General features: G+C 38.9%; 1 protein-coding gene across 1 annotated transcript in view; it reads right to left on the bottom strand.

Annotated features, from left to right (window-relative positions):
- MRPS9 (mitochondrial ribosomal protein S9) overlaps positions 1-15,045 on the bottom strand; it is a 33,977-nt gene extending 18,932 nt beyond the window's left edge. The window contains exons 1-2 of the mRNA XM_050333386.1: positions 14,963-15,045; positions 7,805-7,984 (exon numbers count right to left, since the gene is read on the bottom strand). Coding sequence (XP_050189343.1) covers positions 7,805-7,984; positions 14,963-15,028 — 246 coding nt within the window. The 5' untranslated portion in view covers positions 15,029-15,045. The remainder of the gene's footprint in view (positions 1-7,804; positions 7,985-14,962) is intronic.
- Positions 15,046-15,330: the final 285 nt, after the last annotated feature.

The raw sequence follows: 15,330 nt of genomic DNA, 5'->3' as shown, positions 1-15,330 counted from the left end.
CTAAAATAATTTAGAAAAATGTATGACATTCATTACACGCTCATTGTTTACCACTGTTTTCGCTAGGTACAAGGTATATATTTTGCCTTTACTTAACCAATATTTACCACTATTTAAGTGGTGTATAAAATGAACATTACTTGCCTTCAGCAAATAAAGTTAGCATAACAACGATACAAATAATTCTTGCAAAATGTAGGGCAAAGCACCTTACAAGGTTAAGCCCAATGACACACATTTCTGTTCAACATAATCTTACTCTCCCTCTTCAATGTAAACCAGAATTTAATAATGCAAAAATATGCACTTCTGAGAGCTGTTTATTTTCATTTGTTTTTAACAACAAACTAGAAAAACCTAGCCATCAAAAAAAGACCCAGATGTAGGGGTCTGGCAAGTGTAGCCAACTTCAGACAGCGGGTAGTACAGCTTCAGAGATAGAAATCTTGTGCTTGTTCAGTAAAATGGACTAACCAAATAAACCCCTCTGGCAGTGGTCTCATTTATATTTCCATTAAACAGTATAGAAAAGTAGAATTACAGTAAAATCTGAGTTTAAAATCTTCTCTCAAGAAGAATGGTTCTTTGTTAGTTAGGCTACCTTAGGGCTATTACTTGCCGATAATTTTTTCCATTGACTTGGAGTGGTTTGTCAGTGCTTCAACTGATTTAATATGCATGGAGTGTAAAAAGACCTAACCTATTACTTTCATTAATCCCCTACTGGCATTCTGAACAGAAATTTTGAGAATTCTGAAGCAAACAAAAGGCTTAACTTGATTTTATAAAATGGTGATTTTGTTTCTCTTAGTGACTACTGTATTCCCATTTGTTAGTCAACGGGCATTTTATGTATACACATAGTAACTGAACACCTATTTACGAACAAATGGGGATTAATTATGATGACAATAGAGAAATCTGCTGTGAGCCAAATGATGTTAAACAAACACCTTATATATTAAAAGAAATTATTACAGGATACTGAGACTGACTGTGTGTGTACTTAAGACGTAATCTCTATATAAGCATTTCCAGAATCTCAGTCAAAACAGTTACTGTAACTATGATGCCTTAATAAATGCCAAATATAACAATTTGACATTTATAATGAGGAAAGTGGCTGCCACCTGAGACCTTCTGCTTCTGGAAAGTTTATTTTATATTGCTAAGTGTATACTCATTTCTTTCACACTAGAGGCATAAGTACACCTTGCGTTAAGAAATCCTAACATCTACTTTCAGCTCTACACACAATAATTAACCAAAGAATAATAGTTCATTTTATAAGTTTGCTTTTCTGTTGTTCCAAAATGGAAAGAAATAGAGTCTTCCTGCCTTTTCCCTTTTATGTAAACATAATCAAGGACGAACTACCTTGGGATGCAACAGACACCAATTCAACTTTACTCAGAAGTTTCTTCTTAATTTTACATAGCTGGCTCCTCAGACTGCATTTTAAGCACCTACAGAGCAAGTCAGACTGCCTCTTGGGAACTTGATCTACAGAAGCTGATTTTATCTATGTAAATGTTTCAGTTTTGTAGAAAAGTATTAAACCCCTCCCCCGTAATTCTTAACACCCCTGTGTACTAGCAGTAAAAAAGATGGTGGATCAATCTTAGGAATTACATTAGAATTAGTCTCTCCAAAGTGCAGCTGAAGCATATAATCATGAAATTATTTTCCTGAAATCTTTTGACAACGTCTTCAGATTTGGAACCTAGGTTTCCTCTCAAGGAATCTCCACGACACAAAACGAAATTCCGTAGAGAATAAGCTGTACCTTCTGCATATTCCTGAACACAAAAAGCAGGTGAACATCCCTCTTAAAACTTTATAATCAAGGTGTAAATGCTAGCAGTAAAAGCCCAGATAAACCTTTTAGATTTAACTGTAGTTTTCCACTCCAAAAGTGGTTTTCAGCTTAAGGGTCCTGGTCCACATCCTTCTTTCTAGGGTTTATATAGACTTGAACTCCAGATTAAAGAAACTCTTGTGCTGAATATGATGACCAAGAATTACTTTCTTCAGGGCATCATGTCATCTATAAAAGACATGTCAGCTATATAAGACATTCACCCCACTGCAGACTCCACAGGTTCCGGGCTGCTATTTCACAGTTCTGTTTGTCAAATCACACTGTTGCCGTTGTCTTTGAAAACAAACCAGAGCTTTCTAAAAATGAAACATTCATAATTATTTTCAGCAGAATCACAATTAAAAATCCTGGTACCTAGTAACATAATGCTGTTTCCAAAAATAATTACATAAATTACTTGAAAAAGGTGGAATGGATATAGTCTGCTGCTGCTATGAGTTACTAAAAAAAATGTTAGCCATCTCCTTTCAGGATTTGAAAGCCTTTGTTTTTAAACTTTACTATTAATTCACGCGGAGAAAAAGAAAATATCCAGTAGTCACACCTTTAAAAAAGCAGATCATAGTGAACATACGTTAGTAAAAGATCGTTTACATCAGACATTTCTTAAACTGCATTGGTAAACTTAACATTCCTGTAGCAAATTAAGAGGAATTCTGTTGTATCATCACTGGTTTGAGGGACCAGATGAGCCAATATACTGCCCACAGGACCAAAATGTCTTTCACTTGCAGCTTTAAGTTTGTATTCAAGCCAGTTGGAATAACGAGAACAACCTTTCATTCCCATTAAAAAAGAAAAACAAGACAAAAACCAGATCTGGCAGTCCTTCAAACATGCAAACTGTTTTATTAAGTAATCTGTCTAGCACTGCATGTGGCCTGTTGTGCAAATTCAGTGTAAGTGCCACACCCTCACCTTCCCGCTTCCCTGTATATGTTGCACATGCTGATGTCTGATCCTCCTTCCCCTCCTACCTATCTATAAGCCAAGAAATTTTGTTCACTCACTTTCTCAAATGTCAGAGACTAACTCTGAATCAAACAAGTTCAGCTGTGTAAGCGTTACTTTTCCCTTTTTTTCATAATGTCTTGAGAAACTAAAAATTCAATAGAATAGACTGAGTCAAGTAGAGTTGACTGTGTCATACTGGGTTAGAGAAACCAGACTGCAACAGTTCAGTTCTTAAATTGATCTTGCCCAGGGGTCTTTCCACACTTTTGTTGAAGCTACAGCTCAAACACAAAACATCCCACCAATTCTCACTGCTCAAGTCATGTGCAAAGATAGTTATCAAAGTAACATCCATTGAGGAAAAGCATTTTATAGAAAACAAAGAAAGAATAAGGGGAGGAAATTAAAAAAAAAAAAAAGAAAGAAAAACCTCTACCCTAGGGCTCCTTTGCAGCAGTATCATTTTTGGCAGAGGGCTCAAGAATTCAGCTCATTCCTTTTTAAATATATACGAAACTTTAATCATCAAAACACTGAAGAGAGAAGTGACACTTTATGCCATAACATTTTAATGAAACACCTGAGCAAAAGCTGTTTCAGCTTCTTCTACTCCTCAACTTGATCATGAGAGCCACTTCCCTTCTTAAACCGTGCCTCTTGAATCACATCATTTAGTCACTGTACTTCATCATTTCTCAGACTGAGATATTTTCTGGAACAGCTGTTTTCCTTCAAACCCCACTAGCAGTATTCTTCAACAGTTTTCAGCATTCAAAATTTAGAATATTTGGGGTAAACCCAGGAATCAATGAAACAATAATGGGACACAGAATGCTAACTCTGAAACAGAGGGGTTTTTATTTAACAAGACAGAAAAGGTTAACAACAACAACAAAAGAATCAGTGACACACCTAAGTTTGTTCTGTAAAATAAAATCTTCCTCTAACAATTAACTACTAAAATTTATTGAAACCAACCTAATCACTGTCACTCCTTATCTAAAGCTGAATTCTAGCTTGGACAGAAAGAAGTTTCAAGTTCAAAGTGACATACCATTTTAGCTGCATCTCTTGGGGAAAAAAAAAAGAAACAAACAAAACAATCCACTAGCCTTATGTGAAAAACCCCACCTTATTTTAATATTAAACTATTTTTATACAATCTAATAATTTTCAAAACAAAATTGTCTTGTCTAGAGTTTGCAGAGAAAAAAAAACAAAACAAAAGCCTGCTGAAAGAAACAGACTTTATTTCCATCTTCATTTCAACTTTTGAAAACACAGAACATTATTACAAAGAATTTAAAAAAGAGTACAGCAGTCATCATCTCAGATTGATGCAGAAGTAAGAAAATACTGATACAGAGTTTGGTTCCACTGGGGGAAAAAATAAAAAAGAGTTGAAAAAAGCATTCTATCTTCAACTATTTAAAAAACAATACAAAATAAATTATTTCTTGTAAGGACAATGCTGGACTAGACACTCTTCTTGCAGACGACAGGAAGTTCAGAAATGCATTTTGTTCTGAATAACATTTCTGACATTTCACATATGCCAATATTGACTCATTTCTAGCATTCTGCATTGCTAAAATTTGAACATTATTTAGAAATGAGATGTGCCGAGCCACTTGTAAAAGCAACTGAAGTCATTTTGCATTAAAGAAGTCTTAATTTTTTTAAAGAAACTATACCTTATGAGAAATTAAGTTTTTCCACATTTAACATTGTCATAGTTAACAATCTTACTGGTACTTTTCCAACAGTATATATGCTAGTGGAGAAAAGCTTTATTTTATATATTCAAATTATTCCATCTGCTTGACAACAATCTATTAGGTCATAAGACAACAAGAGAAAATGAACATAGATCTTTAGCTTTTGAGTTTTACTAACTCTTATGGGAAAAGAGTATTGCTTTATGATGAGCTCCTATCTGGAAGAGCATTTAGTGACTGCATAAAAATGAATAATAAAAATACTGGCATATAAATAGGTCATGAAGCTTAAGATGTTCCTCTTGTATTAATCTTACTTAGATTTCTGGGCTTTAAAGTGGAATATCACAGAACTGACAGTGGAAAATGACTGTGGGCTGTTTACTACAACTGTAAGTTAAATCACAAAATAAAAGGATTACAGACTCAAACGGGGAAAAGCACTAGGTCAGGACTGCAATCTCTATTAATTAGGTATCCCAGCTGGACAGTGGGTATGCAGCTGTTAACTTGATCAATGACTTACCTAAATGTCATCTCTACTGATTCGCTTATAAATTACCAGCAAGTGAGACTAATGTACAGGTGCTAATTTATTTAAACTGTTCTCTGCAGTTCTACATAGCTTTATAAACTGCATCTGGCACCTAATGTTAGCTGTCAGTTGTACTTAGACATGCCTGTCCTAACGACTCTGTTCATTAGAAATGAGCACAAATTATGAAATATTGTGAAAAATGATACATCAAATGGAATGGGCAAAGCAAATCAATTAGAAAAACTTCATAGCACATATTCACACATAGGAGAATAAAACATCCTAGCTTCAGAGTGAGGTCTATAATACCAATTAAAAAGCAATTGGTAGACTTGTGCAGAGTTATATATCAATTTGCTGGATTTTTTTTTTCTCCTCCAGAAATACTGTTGTAATGCACAGCTTAACTTTTCATTCCTAAATAAAAGCATCAGTAAGAGGCAATTCTGCTTCCACAACATCCAGAGGATTAGCAAGTAAGTCAACTTATTTTCCCGTCTAAAACTTCACAAGGTTTAGCTTTTATTAAACTATACCTAAAACTCCAGTGAAGGACAGAATCCTATGATGTCTACTTTTGAAATACACTGCAAAGACTGATTAACAGCAGAAGACATGGAGGTATATAAGCACTCATCAGAAAGTATTACTGCTGTTCAAAATGTAAAGCTTGATAATTCTCCTGCCAGTGCTTAAGGAGCTTTTATATTTTTATAACAGAAATTTAATTATGCATAGCAGACACTATTACACACTCTAATTATTTCCCAACACCTGACAGAATACGGAGAAATCAAACATGTACTGCAGATACTTGGTATCACCAAACAAAACACTACTCTTTTGGCTCCACTTCTCCATCTTTTCAGTAACAGTCAGCAAAGCAGTCCCATATTTGTCACCTTCACTGCATTTGTAAAAGCTAATTTGCAGAGTGAGTCTGCTTTCATTAATGGTGGAACTCAGTTAATTTTGTGCAAATGATCATAGTGCTATGGGCTCACAAAGAAGAAACCACTACTCATATATGGCCATTCAGCATTTCTTGCAGTCTTGCTTTTGATAAGCCTTCTCCCTAGACCCTACCAAGGAAGGATGCCAGACTACAGGCTAATGCATTCTCCCACCATTAACCTTTCAGATAAACTGAATTATCAGCATCATCACTGTACTGTATTAACATGGGATGTATTCTGGTGATAGGTCTGTGCGTGCTTATTTTACAAGAAAGTAACTCAAAAAGATAAAGGTCATTAAAGGTAAGCAAAAACATCTGAAAAATACATGAGAAGGAAATTCTATAGTTTGCACAGAAATAAAAAACCCAACGAAGGAAACAGCCTGCTATTACTGCTGACCTCGATGAATACTTTGACTGTTGACCTTATCCACTCTGCACTGAGACTGGCAGGGTCTCTGCCCTGGCACTTGTTTGTAGAAGAGCAGAACAATACTTACAGCTCTGAAGGAAACTAGACACAGTATCAGTGCAAAGCTTTGTACTCATAAAGCTTGATTTCCTACGGATTTGTGACTTGAAATCAAGCTTCCTTTATGGATTTTCTGACACCTGATAAAGCTCAAGTCTCTTTTAAGCCTTTTTCTCAACAAGCCATTAACTCTGTGTCTCTCTACCTTGCTGCCTATTTTCAGAGTAGTTTTCAGAACTTAGTTTTGAAGCCACTCAAACATGTTTGAAATCAGCCTGTCTCACCACGTACAGATGTAGTTCTTTCCTGGAATAAGCACACTGTCAAGACCTCTTACATGGACACAGCTGTGGAGACAGATTTTTCCTGTTGAGAGAGGCAACAAACAGTCTCCTCGCCCTGAAAAAAACTAAACCACGGACACCTCTCTCTTTGCACTTGCCACAGTACTACACCTGTCCTACGGGCCTCGCTAATACACTGGGCTGCCATAGCTAATAGTAATAGTGTTGTTGCTGTGCAAAGAAAACTTCAGCCACAGGACTTCATGCAGCTTCACCTAAGAGTGAATGTCACCAAATTACATTTCTCTTCCCTACCTCTGATGCGTGATAAAATAAGACAGAAATGACAGAAGTGAAGACCAGGTGGGACATAAAAGAAAAAAATCTATGCAACAAAACATTTTTCTGACTGAAAGGGAGCATATCTTTACATGTGCCTAAATGACAGAGAGAAAGAGGAGGCCACCCATCTGCCAGTCATGAGAAGGAATGACAATAAAATGGTATGTTTGTAGATACTGATATGAGCTTAAATTCACGTCTATATTAAAATCCTGAAGCTAAAACAGTGTTTTGGTTGTAAAATACCCTATAAAACTTAATTTACATTACCAGCAACCACCATATCACACAAGAAAACTCTAAATATACACAGCAGGTCAAATTGTGGGTAAATGTTTTGAAATGCTACATAAACCTTTACAGTGCCTCCTATAACCTCAGATCAAAGGGATTATCCATTAGTACTTTTAAAAAGAACCTCCTGTGCTTTAACAAGATATAGCATACAGTTCTATACTGTGATGTCTGACTTCACATGGTAGCAGCAGAAGAATTTCTTTTCACAGTCACAGTTGCAATGTATAGTAGCATTCTTCCTTATTCTGACAGTTTGATTAAAATTCACAGAGAGCTGAGGGGCTCATGCTGAAGTAAAGTGCTTTCAATATCTGAAACTCTACAGTAAATTACTTCTCCAACAGAGCAACTGTACTTACATCAATATCCTCTTGGGTAAAAGTTTCTGGATCTTCTCCCATCATGTTGGCTAAATGTCTCTTTCCTAGGTTGAACTCTTCAATCTGTTTTTTAATAAATGCCTCCGTGTACTTTGCAGGTCCTGAGGCTCCTACATTTTTCCTCTGCACTGTTGTAGTGGTACAGATCAGCCTTAACATCTGAAAAAATAAATAAAACAATAGTGAGACTTATTTTACATTTCTGACATAGTGAGCTCTAAATAAAATGAATAAATGAATATAACAAGCTATTCATACCTATAACAAGATTCAACACATTACAGTAATAAATGAGGAAAAGCAGTGTTACTCATTAAACCATTTTCTTCCAACAGTTTAATACCCATAAACAGAAAAAATTATTCTAAAAGTTGCACATTTTCACACATTACAATTAGCTCAGATTTTTCTGATGGAAAGAAATGTAGTATCCTATGTCAGGAACATCCTCAAAAGCAAAGGACAGCACTGATCAACAGATCCAGTCTTAAAAGAAAACAAAAATCCATCAGCAAGTACTCAGGTTTTGCCTTCACCTAGAGGACTCCCATAACAAAGTATGAAAAGAATACGTGGGGCAGCTCCCTAGTGGCTTTTCAGAAGCCACTGACCAAATACTGCTGAAGGCTCTGGAAAAGCCATGGAGTGCTCCTTCTCTGTTCACAATGCCAGAATGGTTCTTAAGCTACTTCACTGTCTCAAGTAGAACAATCAGAAAAACTAGTAGGGTAGTTCTCACCAGCAAATACTACTGAGCACTCTACCAGCTCAGAGGTTAATACTCAGGGGACAGTTATCTTCAGATCTTCACAGGATGAAGGTCTGGTCTTACTTCTACCAAGACAATCAGTAGTTAAGATGACTAATTTCAACCAAGCTCTCTGTCAGAAAACAGGAGCTTCACTGACAGAGCTGTAATGTCCCAATTCTGGCCGAGTGCCAATATTATGCACTATTTTGGCTCGCCAACATTAGTATTAAAGTCCTCTACAGCTTAATTATTTCACAAACTGAATGAGAACTGATTATTTGTCTGGTCTTCTGTGGGCGGCGGGGAGGGAGGGAATCACAAGAAAGAAGGCAGTGTGGGACAGAAAAGCAGAGACAGAAAAAGAATCACTTCTGATTCAGAAAAATGCCCAGTTCTGTTCATCAGATAGTACCCTGAAATGCTTCACTCCCATCTTTTCAACATACTCCGGGCTTGGCTTTGTGAGCTGACAATGTAGAGAGCCCATCTCACAGTCCACCCCTGCCAGCATTCTTTCCTCCACTCCCTTCACTTGCCCTGTGAGAGCTTTGGCATTGGATTCCTCTGGAAGCCAGCTCAGCTCCCTACATGTGGTAGAACACTAACTTCTGCTTCGTCCCAAGGAGTGGGTAGCTCTCAGCCGAACTGGTAAGTCTGAGCAGTTCAGAGAGGGCTCTGAGAATTGTCAAAGCTGGCACAAGAAGGTGGCTGAAACACACAACTGGGAGCAAGAAAGTAGATGGGGAGTCCTCTCTTTACCTTAATTTCTTTATGTAAATTATTAAGCCTGCTGTTCCTGGAGCTGCCACTTCAGTTTACCTGCGAAGTGCGTTGAGGGGAAACCGTATGAGGAGCGGTTGAGCTCAGTCTGTTCAGCCTGGAGGAGACTGAAGGGAGATCTCACTGCAGTCTACAACTTCCTTGTGAGGAGAAGTACAGGGGCAGGCACTGATCTCATCTCTGTGGTGACCAGTGACAGGGCCTGAGGGAATGGCCTGAAGCTGTCCCAGGGGGGATTTAGGTCAGATATTAGAAAATGGTTCTTCACCCAGAGGGTGGTTGGGCACTGGAAGAGGCTTCCCAGGGGAGAGGTCACAGCACCAAGCCTGACAGAGTTCAAGAAGCATTTGGATGATACTCTCAGACACATGGTGTGACTCTTGGGGATGGTCCTGTGTGGGGCCAGGAGTTGGACTTGATGATTCTTGTGGGTCCCTTCCAATTCAGCATATTCTGTAATTCCATGATTCCTTCAGCCAAACATTAAAACCCAAACACACACAGCAAAGTGAACTAGTTAGGGTTCTGATTACAGGCAACAGAATAAAGGTAGTATTTGAAATTATTAAATGTCCTCCAAGTCGTGAGAATTGTCTTCTCCAGAGCATAATTTAGGTATGCTGACCATGCTGATGGACTTCACCATTCTGAGTTAAGCTAATAAGAATAGAATAAAATACTTGCTACTTTCCTGTAACTAACACAAATACAACAGTAATCTCAAAACCCTCTTATAACCACAAGTCTCATCAAAACAAGATTACATGGATATATTTGCAAGACAAACACAAAAGCAGATCAAACTTCCACCTTCTGTTAGTAATGCAGTCAGGTTAAATGAACTTTTCCTGTGACAAGAAGCTTTTGGTGTTCTGCATTACACGGTCAAGTCCTACATGAACAGGAAATGAAACATAGCTCTTCCCTGTAGTTTCACAGAACCCAGCTGGTATTTCGAACATCTGACAACCCAGGATGGACTGATCCAACTCATCCAATTTGCTGCACATTTGTAAAGCTATTCATGATCAATTTACCCACCCATGACTGTCTCAGTCTTCAATATACAAAATCTAACAACCCCACTTGAAATTTCAATTTGAAACTAAGACTACGATACCCTGCCTTAAACCTGTATATAACACATGCCTGGGCTGCAGGATGGGTCCAATGAAATCAATCAGGTTTGATATAGAAGGTAAACTCATCTTTGAATAAGGTCACATATATCAGAAAGAACTGAACCTCTATGCTTTTACAACCTGACAGAGATAAAGATTTGTCCCCCAAGGTATGCACTTCAGGAAAGTAACCAAAACCTCTGCCACAAAAGGTTTAAGAACAGGTCCAAGCTAGAATTTGATGCTGAAGAGCCTGCTGTTGCTTCATTTTCTCCACAGCTTATATATATATATATATATATATCTCACATGCAATGCTAATCCTAGTTTGTCCCTTCCTTTCTCTTTTAATATTCATGTTTTCTGTGAGGTTACACTGACATATGCAGAATTAAAAGAAAAATAATCAAAATTTTAAATACACACATTTTCCACAGGCAAGGTTCTGATGATTTCCTTATAAAGCATTAAAAAAAAGCAGAGGTATCTCTACATATTCCCTATTCTTCTCTCCTAGTCACTCCTCAGGAAAGAATTCAATTCATCTTCTGTCTTACTTGTCTTAATAGTAACTAATTATTTGTAATTCTTGTTAATGAACATATGATTCCTTATTACTTGGCCCAAAATAGCTTTCTTGGCATGCTTTAAACGGAATACTTTAAAAAAGATTGTGTTCATCTTATTCCTGTCAATTTCTATTGTAATTTTCTCATTTTTGTCCTCCTTCCCTCAAGCTATTCATATTCTTCACTAGTTTCAATTCGTCACTAATCAAAAATCCCTGGACACACAAACTGTTCATAATTAGAAAACAGCCTCTTATGCAAATTAATATCTATTGTATTGGGTACCTCTTCTGGGATAAGAGCACTATTTCATGGGTGGCACAGGCAGGAACTGCAAAGCACAGCTAAATGCTTCTGGCATTTCAGTCAAACAAGAAAGCGTGCTCCTCTACTTTGTAGAGGAAATCACAGAGGTTTGCATTCACTTCTTACACATTTCATAAAACATTACTGCAGACAGCAGCCTCACCATTTTAAAAATAATAACAATGCTTATTAACAGTACTCCTGAAATAATATGCTCTTCCACCAGAACACAGGAGAAGAGAAAGCCTTTACTTCTGGACACAACTCGTTGAGATTAACCCTCCCTTCCTGACTCCCTTCTGAACAACCTAGTATTGAAACAGCTTGGCAAATCCTGATTTTCTAGGGAGACCATAAATTTGTAGAAAATAAGCTTACGTTGAATTTGCCTTAGGAAAAAAAAATAGCATTTTCAGAAATTTCAGCTTCTCTGGTCTATTTTTTTCTCCAAGAAGAGAAATAATCAGGCCCTGTCTGTTTATTAATTCTGTTCATTTTGCTTCACGAAAGCTATATGGATATAAAATCCACACGTATAACTAACTGAGGAAACAAGCTTCCTGTACTTTTAGAATGGGAAGAAAAGTGAATCAAAGTCAGGAGATTTAAACTCAAGAGCCAAAGTTGTCTATTTTACAACAAGACACAGTTACACATATAGAAGACAACGCCACATGATGTGGCAGACAGGTGGTCACACCATTTTCATGATTCTTCCATGCTCTAAGCTGGCAGACTTCAACCACCTCCTTTTCCAAAACCACAAAGTGAACAAAAAAATTTGCACTAAAAAGTTATCTCTAGGATAGGACTTCAGTAGCAGATGTGGAGCTGGAGCTATATAACCACATCAGTACGCAGGACTAAAGTTGTTCCAATTGGTCTAAAGCCGTCCAGTGTTCCAATTGCTGGCACAGCCAGTGCTACTGAACCCAGCAGACATGCAAGGCACCGACACAGTCCTCTGATCACTTGTGGTACAAGAAAAACATGTAGCAATCATACAGAATATAAATGCTCAGAGCCAACCCAGCTTCTAAAGAATTGCTTTTTGCTCAATAGGCAAGTTTTGGATTTCTGGTGTGCTGTTTCACAAAAATGTGTTTTAGTTGCTTTGCTTAAAAAAACATTTATATAATCTCAGATTTCAGTTGGCCTACAAACTAATTATTTGGACCAGTATCAAGCTTATGTTTCAGAAGCATTTTGCAAAACACATCAGAAAGCATCACAAGTATGCACATATGCATAAGTGATTTTGTATTACTTTTTATATCAAATTTCACAAAGTATTTCATCAGAAGAAACTTTTTTTTTTTCAAAATTAAGTCCCTTGACAGGCTACCATAAAACCTGAGATGGTATCTCACCCATCCAGAAGACTTACTTTCTGTGCATGTTTGACCAAATCTACATATTGAGTTTTCCTGTATACCAGGGAAACAAAACAGATCTAAATTATAGATATATGGCAAGTATCAGATGTGCATAATGCGAAGCAGAATTTATATCTGATTGTTTCGAGGCACAAGTTTTCAAGTAGTAACTTTTTCAACTCCAGCTTAGTTAACAACTGCAAAAAAGGCTTCCCCGTTCAAGCATGCAGTTCTGAAAGACTGTCATCAAATCAGTATCTCTTTCTGATATCAGCACATATACCATCCACAGTGATTTGGATAAAGAACTCAACCTAATCAAATTAAATAGGATATATGGCACTCTGAACTCTTCTGCTAAGAACAAATACTCAATCACTTCAGAACTGACTGATAGTAACTAAACTAGATCCTTTTTTCTTTATAAATTGTACTAAATCTCTGCAGTTTGTTTATTGGAAGAGTAGAAAACTAAACCTGTTGCTCAGTCAAGGCTAAGGGAACTGGAATTACAAAGTTTCTCTCCCCTTTCTTCTCTCAATGCAAGACACTTTAAAAAAAAAAAAAAACAACACCCTAAGAAATTAGACTTTTCCCCCCCACTAAGAGAGACAAGAAGTAATGAACTAAAACTAGTGTGAGGGATTTTCAGGGCAAGCACCATAAAAAAAATTTCTGAACAGTACGGACAGATAAGTTTTTGAAGTAAGAAATTGTTACAGCAGGTCAGAACAAGGATACATCAACTTATCACCGTGTCCATAACAGCAGCCTGTATCAGAGTACACAGACAGGATAAAGAGGCAGTGATAATTTTCCCTGAGCACTTGCTGGTTTCTGCAGTTCAGACATGCTGATATCTTGTTTTTAATGGTCCTCAGTACAATTTTCTTCTGAGTTTCTCAACTTACTTTTTGTATTCACATAAATGCTTAGTATCCTGAACATCCTCACCAAACATCTTCACAAGATAACTTAAGAGATGACTCTTTCCATTGGGTGTAGTTTTCTGGCGCTGTCTCCCATTAGTTCCCTTCATATCCTTTGGTTTACAGATAGCTAGAAAATTAGTATATACCTACAGGCTATCCTGTACCGATCCCATCTCTGGGGGCAAGAGGAGTAGTCAAATGATCCCTCAAGGCCCCTTCCAGCCCTACCTTCTACACGACTCCTCCTTTGAGATCATTTCCTCATTTACAACACAAATCGTTTCCAGCTCAAACTCAGGTGTGTTCCTGGCCAGGAAAAACAAGTTCCTGTCATAGTCATACCTTTGATATAGAATAACTAAAGCAACACAAACTATTCAAACTGAGAATGAAATTGAGTATTAAGAGTATTTTCAGTCGTATTGTTTTTGTCGTTCCCTCCACACCTTAAGCGCCGTGTACTCCTGACTGCTGCACAGAGAACTACCTACATGGGCACCAGGCCTTCATCCCTAATGGGTAAAGCTAATCTAGAAGTAACCAATATAAACAGTTCAAATTGCTCCTTCCGGTATCACCTTTCATTTCCTTACCCCATCTATCTTCTGTTACCGCCTAGTTTGGTTTAGTTCAGTCACGAACGGTTCTTCAGCCCTTATTATCCTAAATTACTTCGTAACTTGAAAGCGTTACCAGCACGCCTTTTTTATCTACTCGCTGGTCACTGATTAAATATATATATATACAGGCGTATCAAATACCGCTGCACAAACAATACCGACAGCAGCTAAGCTTTTTAATTAAATGGCAATCAGCTGAAACACCGGCGCCTCTCGAAACGAAGCGATCCCGCTTAATCAGAAGTTGCCGCACTTGTGGAGCACATTCCTCTCCCCACTGCAGGTATTCAGAGACTTGCCCTGAGCGACCTGGTCTAACATCCCCCGTCCATGGCAGGGGGGGACTGGAACGAAATGGTCTTTAAGGTCCCTTCCAACCCTAACCTTTATGCGATCCTGTGGCTCATTACCTACTCACATGCTGCCCGAACGCCACTCACAGATTAGTCAGGATTGGAAGGGACCTAGGGAGATGATCTGGTCCAACTTCCCTGCCAAAGCGGGGTCACCCGCGACGGCCGCACCGGCCCGGCTGTCCCGGCTCGGGTTGTCCCGGCCGGGCTGTCCCGGCCAAGCCGGGACAGCCCGGGCCGGGACAACCCGAGCCGGGACAGCCGGGCCGGGGACGCGAACCCGCGGCCCCCGCCTCCCCCTCCCGCGACGGGGGGGTCCGGGCTCTCACCTGCGCGCGCGGCCCCGCGCCCCACGGCCGGCACAGCAGCAGCACGCGCCCCGCGGCCGCCGCCATGGCCGCGCCGCTCCGCCCGCCCCTGGGCGGGGCCGCAGCTGCGCCTGCGAGCTGCGCCTCCCTCACTCCTCCCCCTTTTTCCCGGCCGAGTCGTTCAGCCTTTTCTGTGAAGGGGTTCGTAGAGCCGTAGAATGAACTGGGTTGGAAGAGAGACCTCCGAGATCATCCAGCCCAACCCTTGATCCAGCCCCGCTGTGATTACCGGATCGTGGCACTCAGTGCCATATCCAGCCTCGCCTTAAAAGCCTCCAGGGACGGTGAATCCACCACCTCTCTGGGCAGGCCGTTCCAGTGCCTGATCA

The sequence above is a fragment of the Myiozetetes cayanensis genome, unplaced genomic scaffold, assembly GCF_022539395.1.
Source record: "Myiozetetes cayanensis isolate MyiCay16 unplaced genomic scaffold, myiCay2020 scf5-8, whole genome shotgun sequence".
Taxonomy (NCBI): Eukaryota; Metazoa; Chordata; class Aves; order Passeriformes; family Tyrannidae; genus Myiozetetes; species Myiozetetes cayanensis.
Note: the sequence above shows the minus strand (reverse complement) of the source record. Positions and strands in the feature narration are given on the sequence as shown.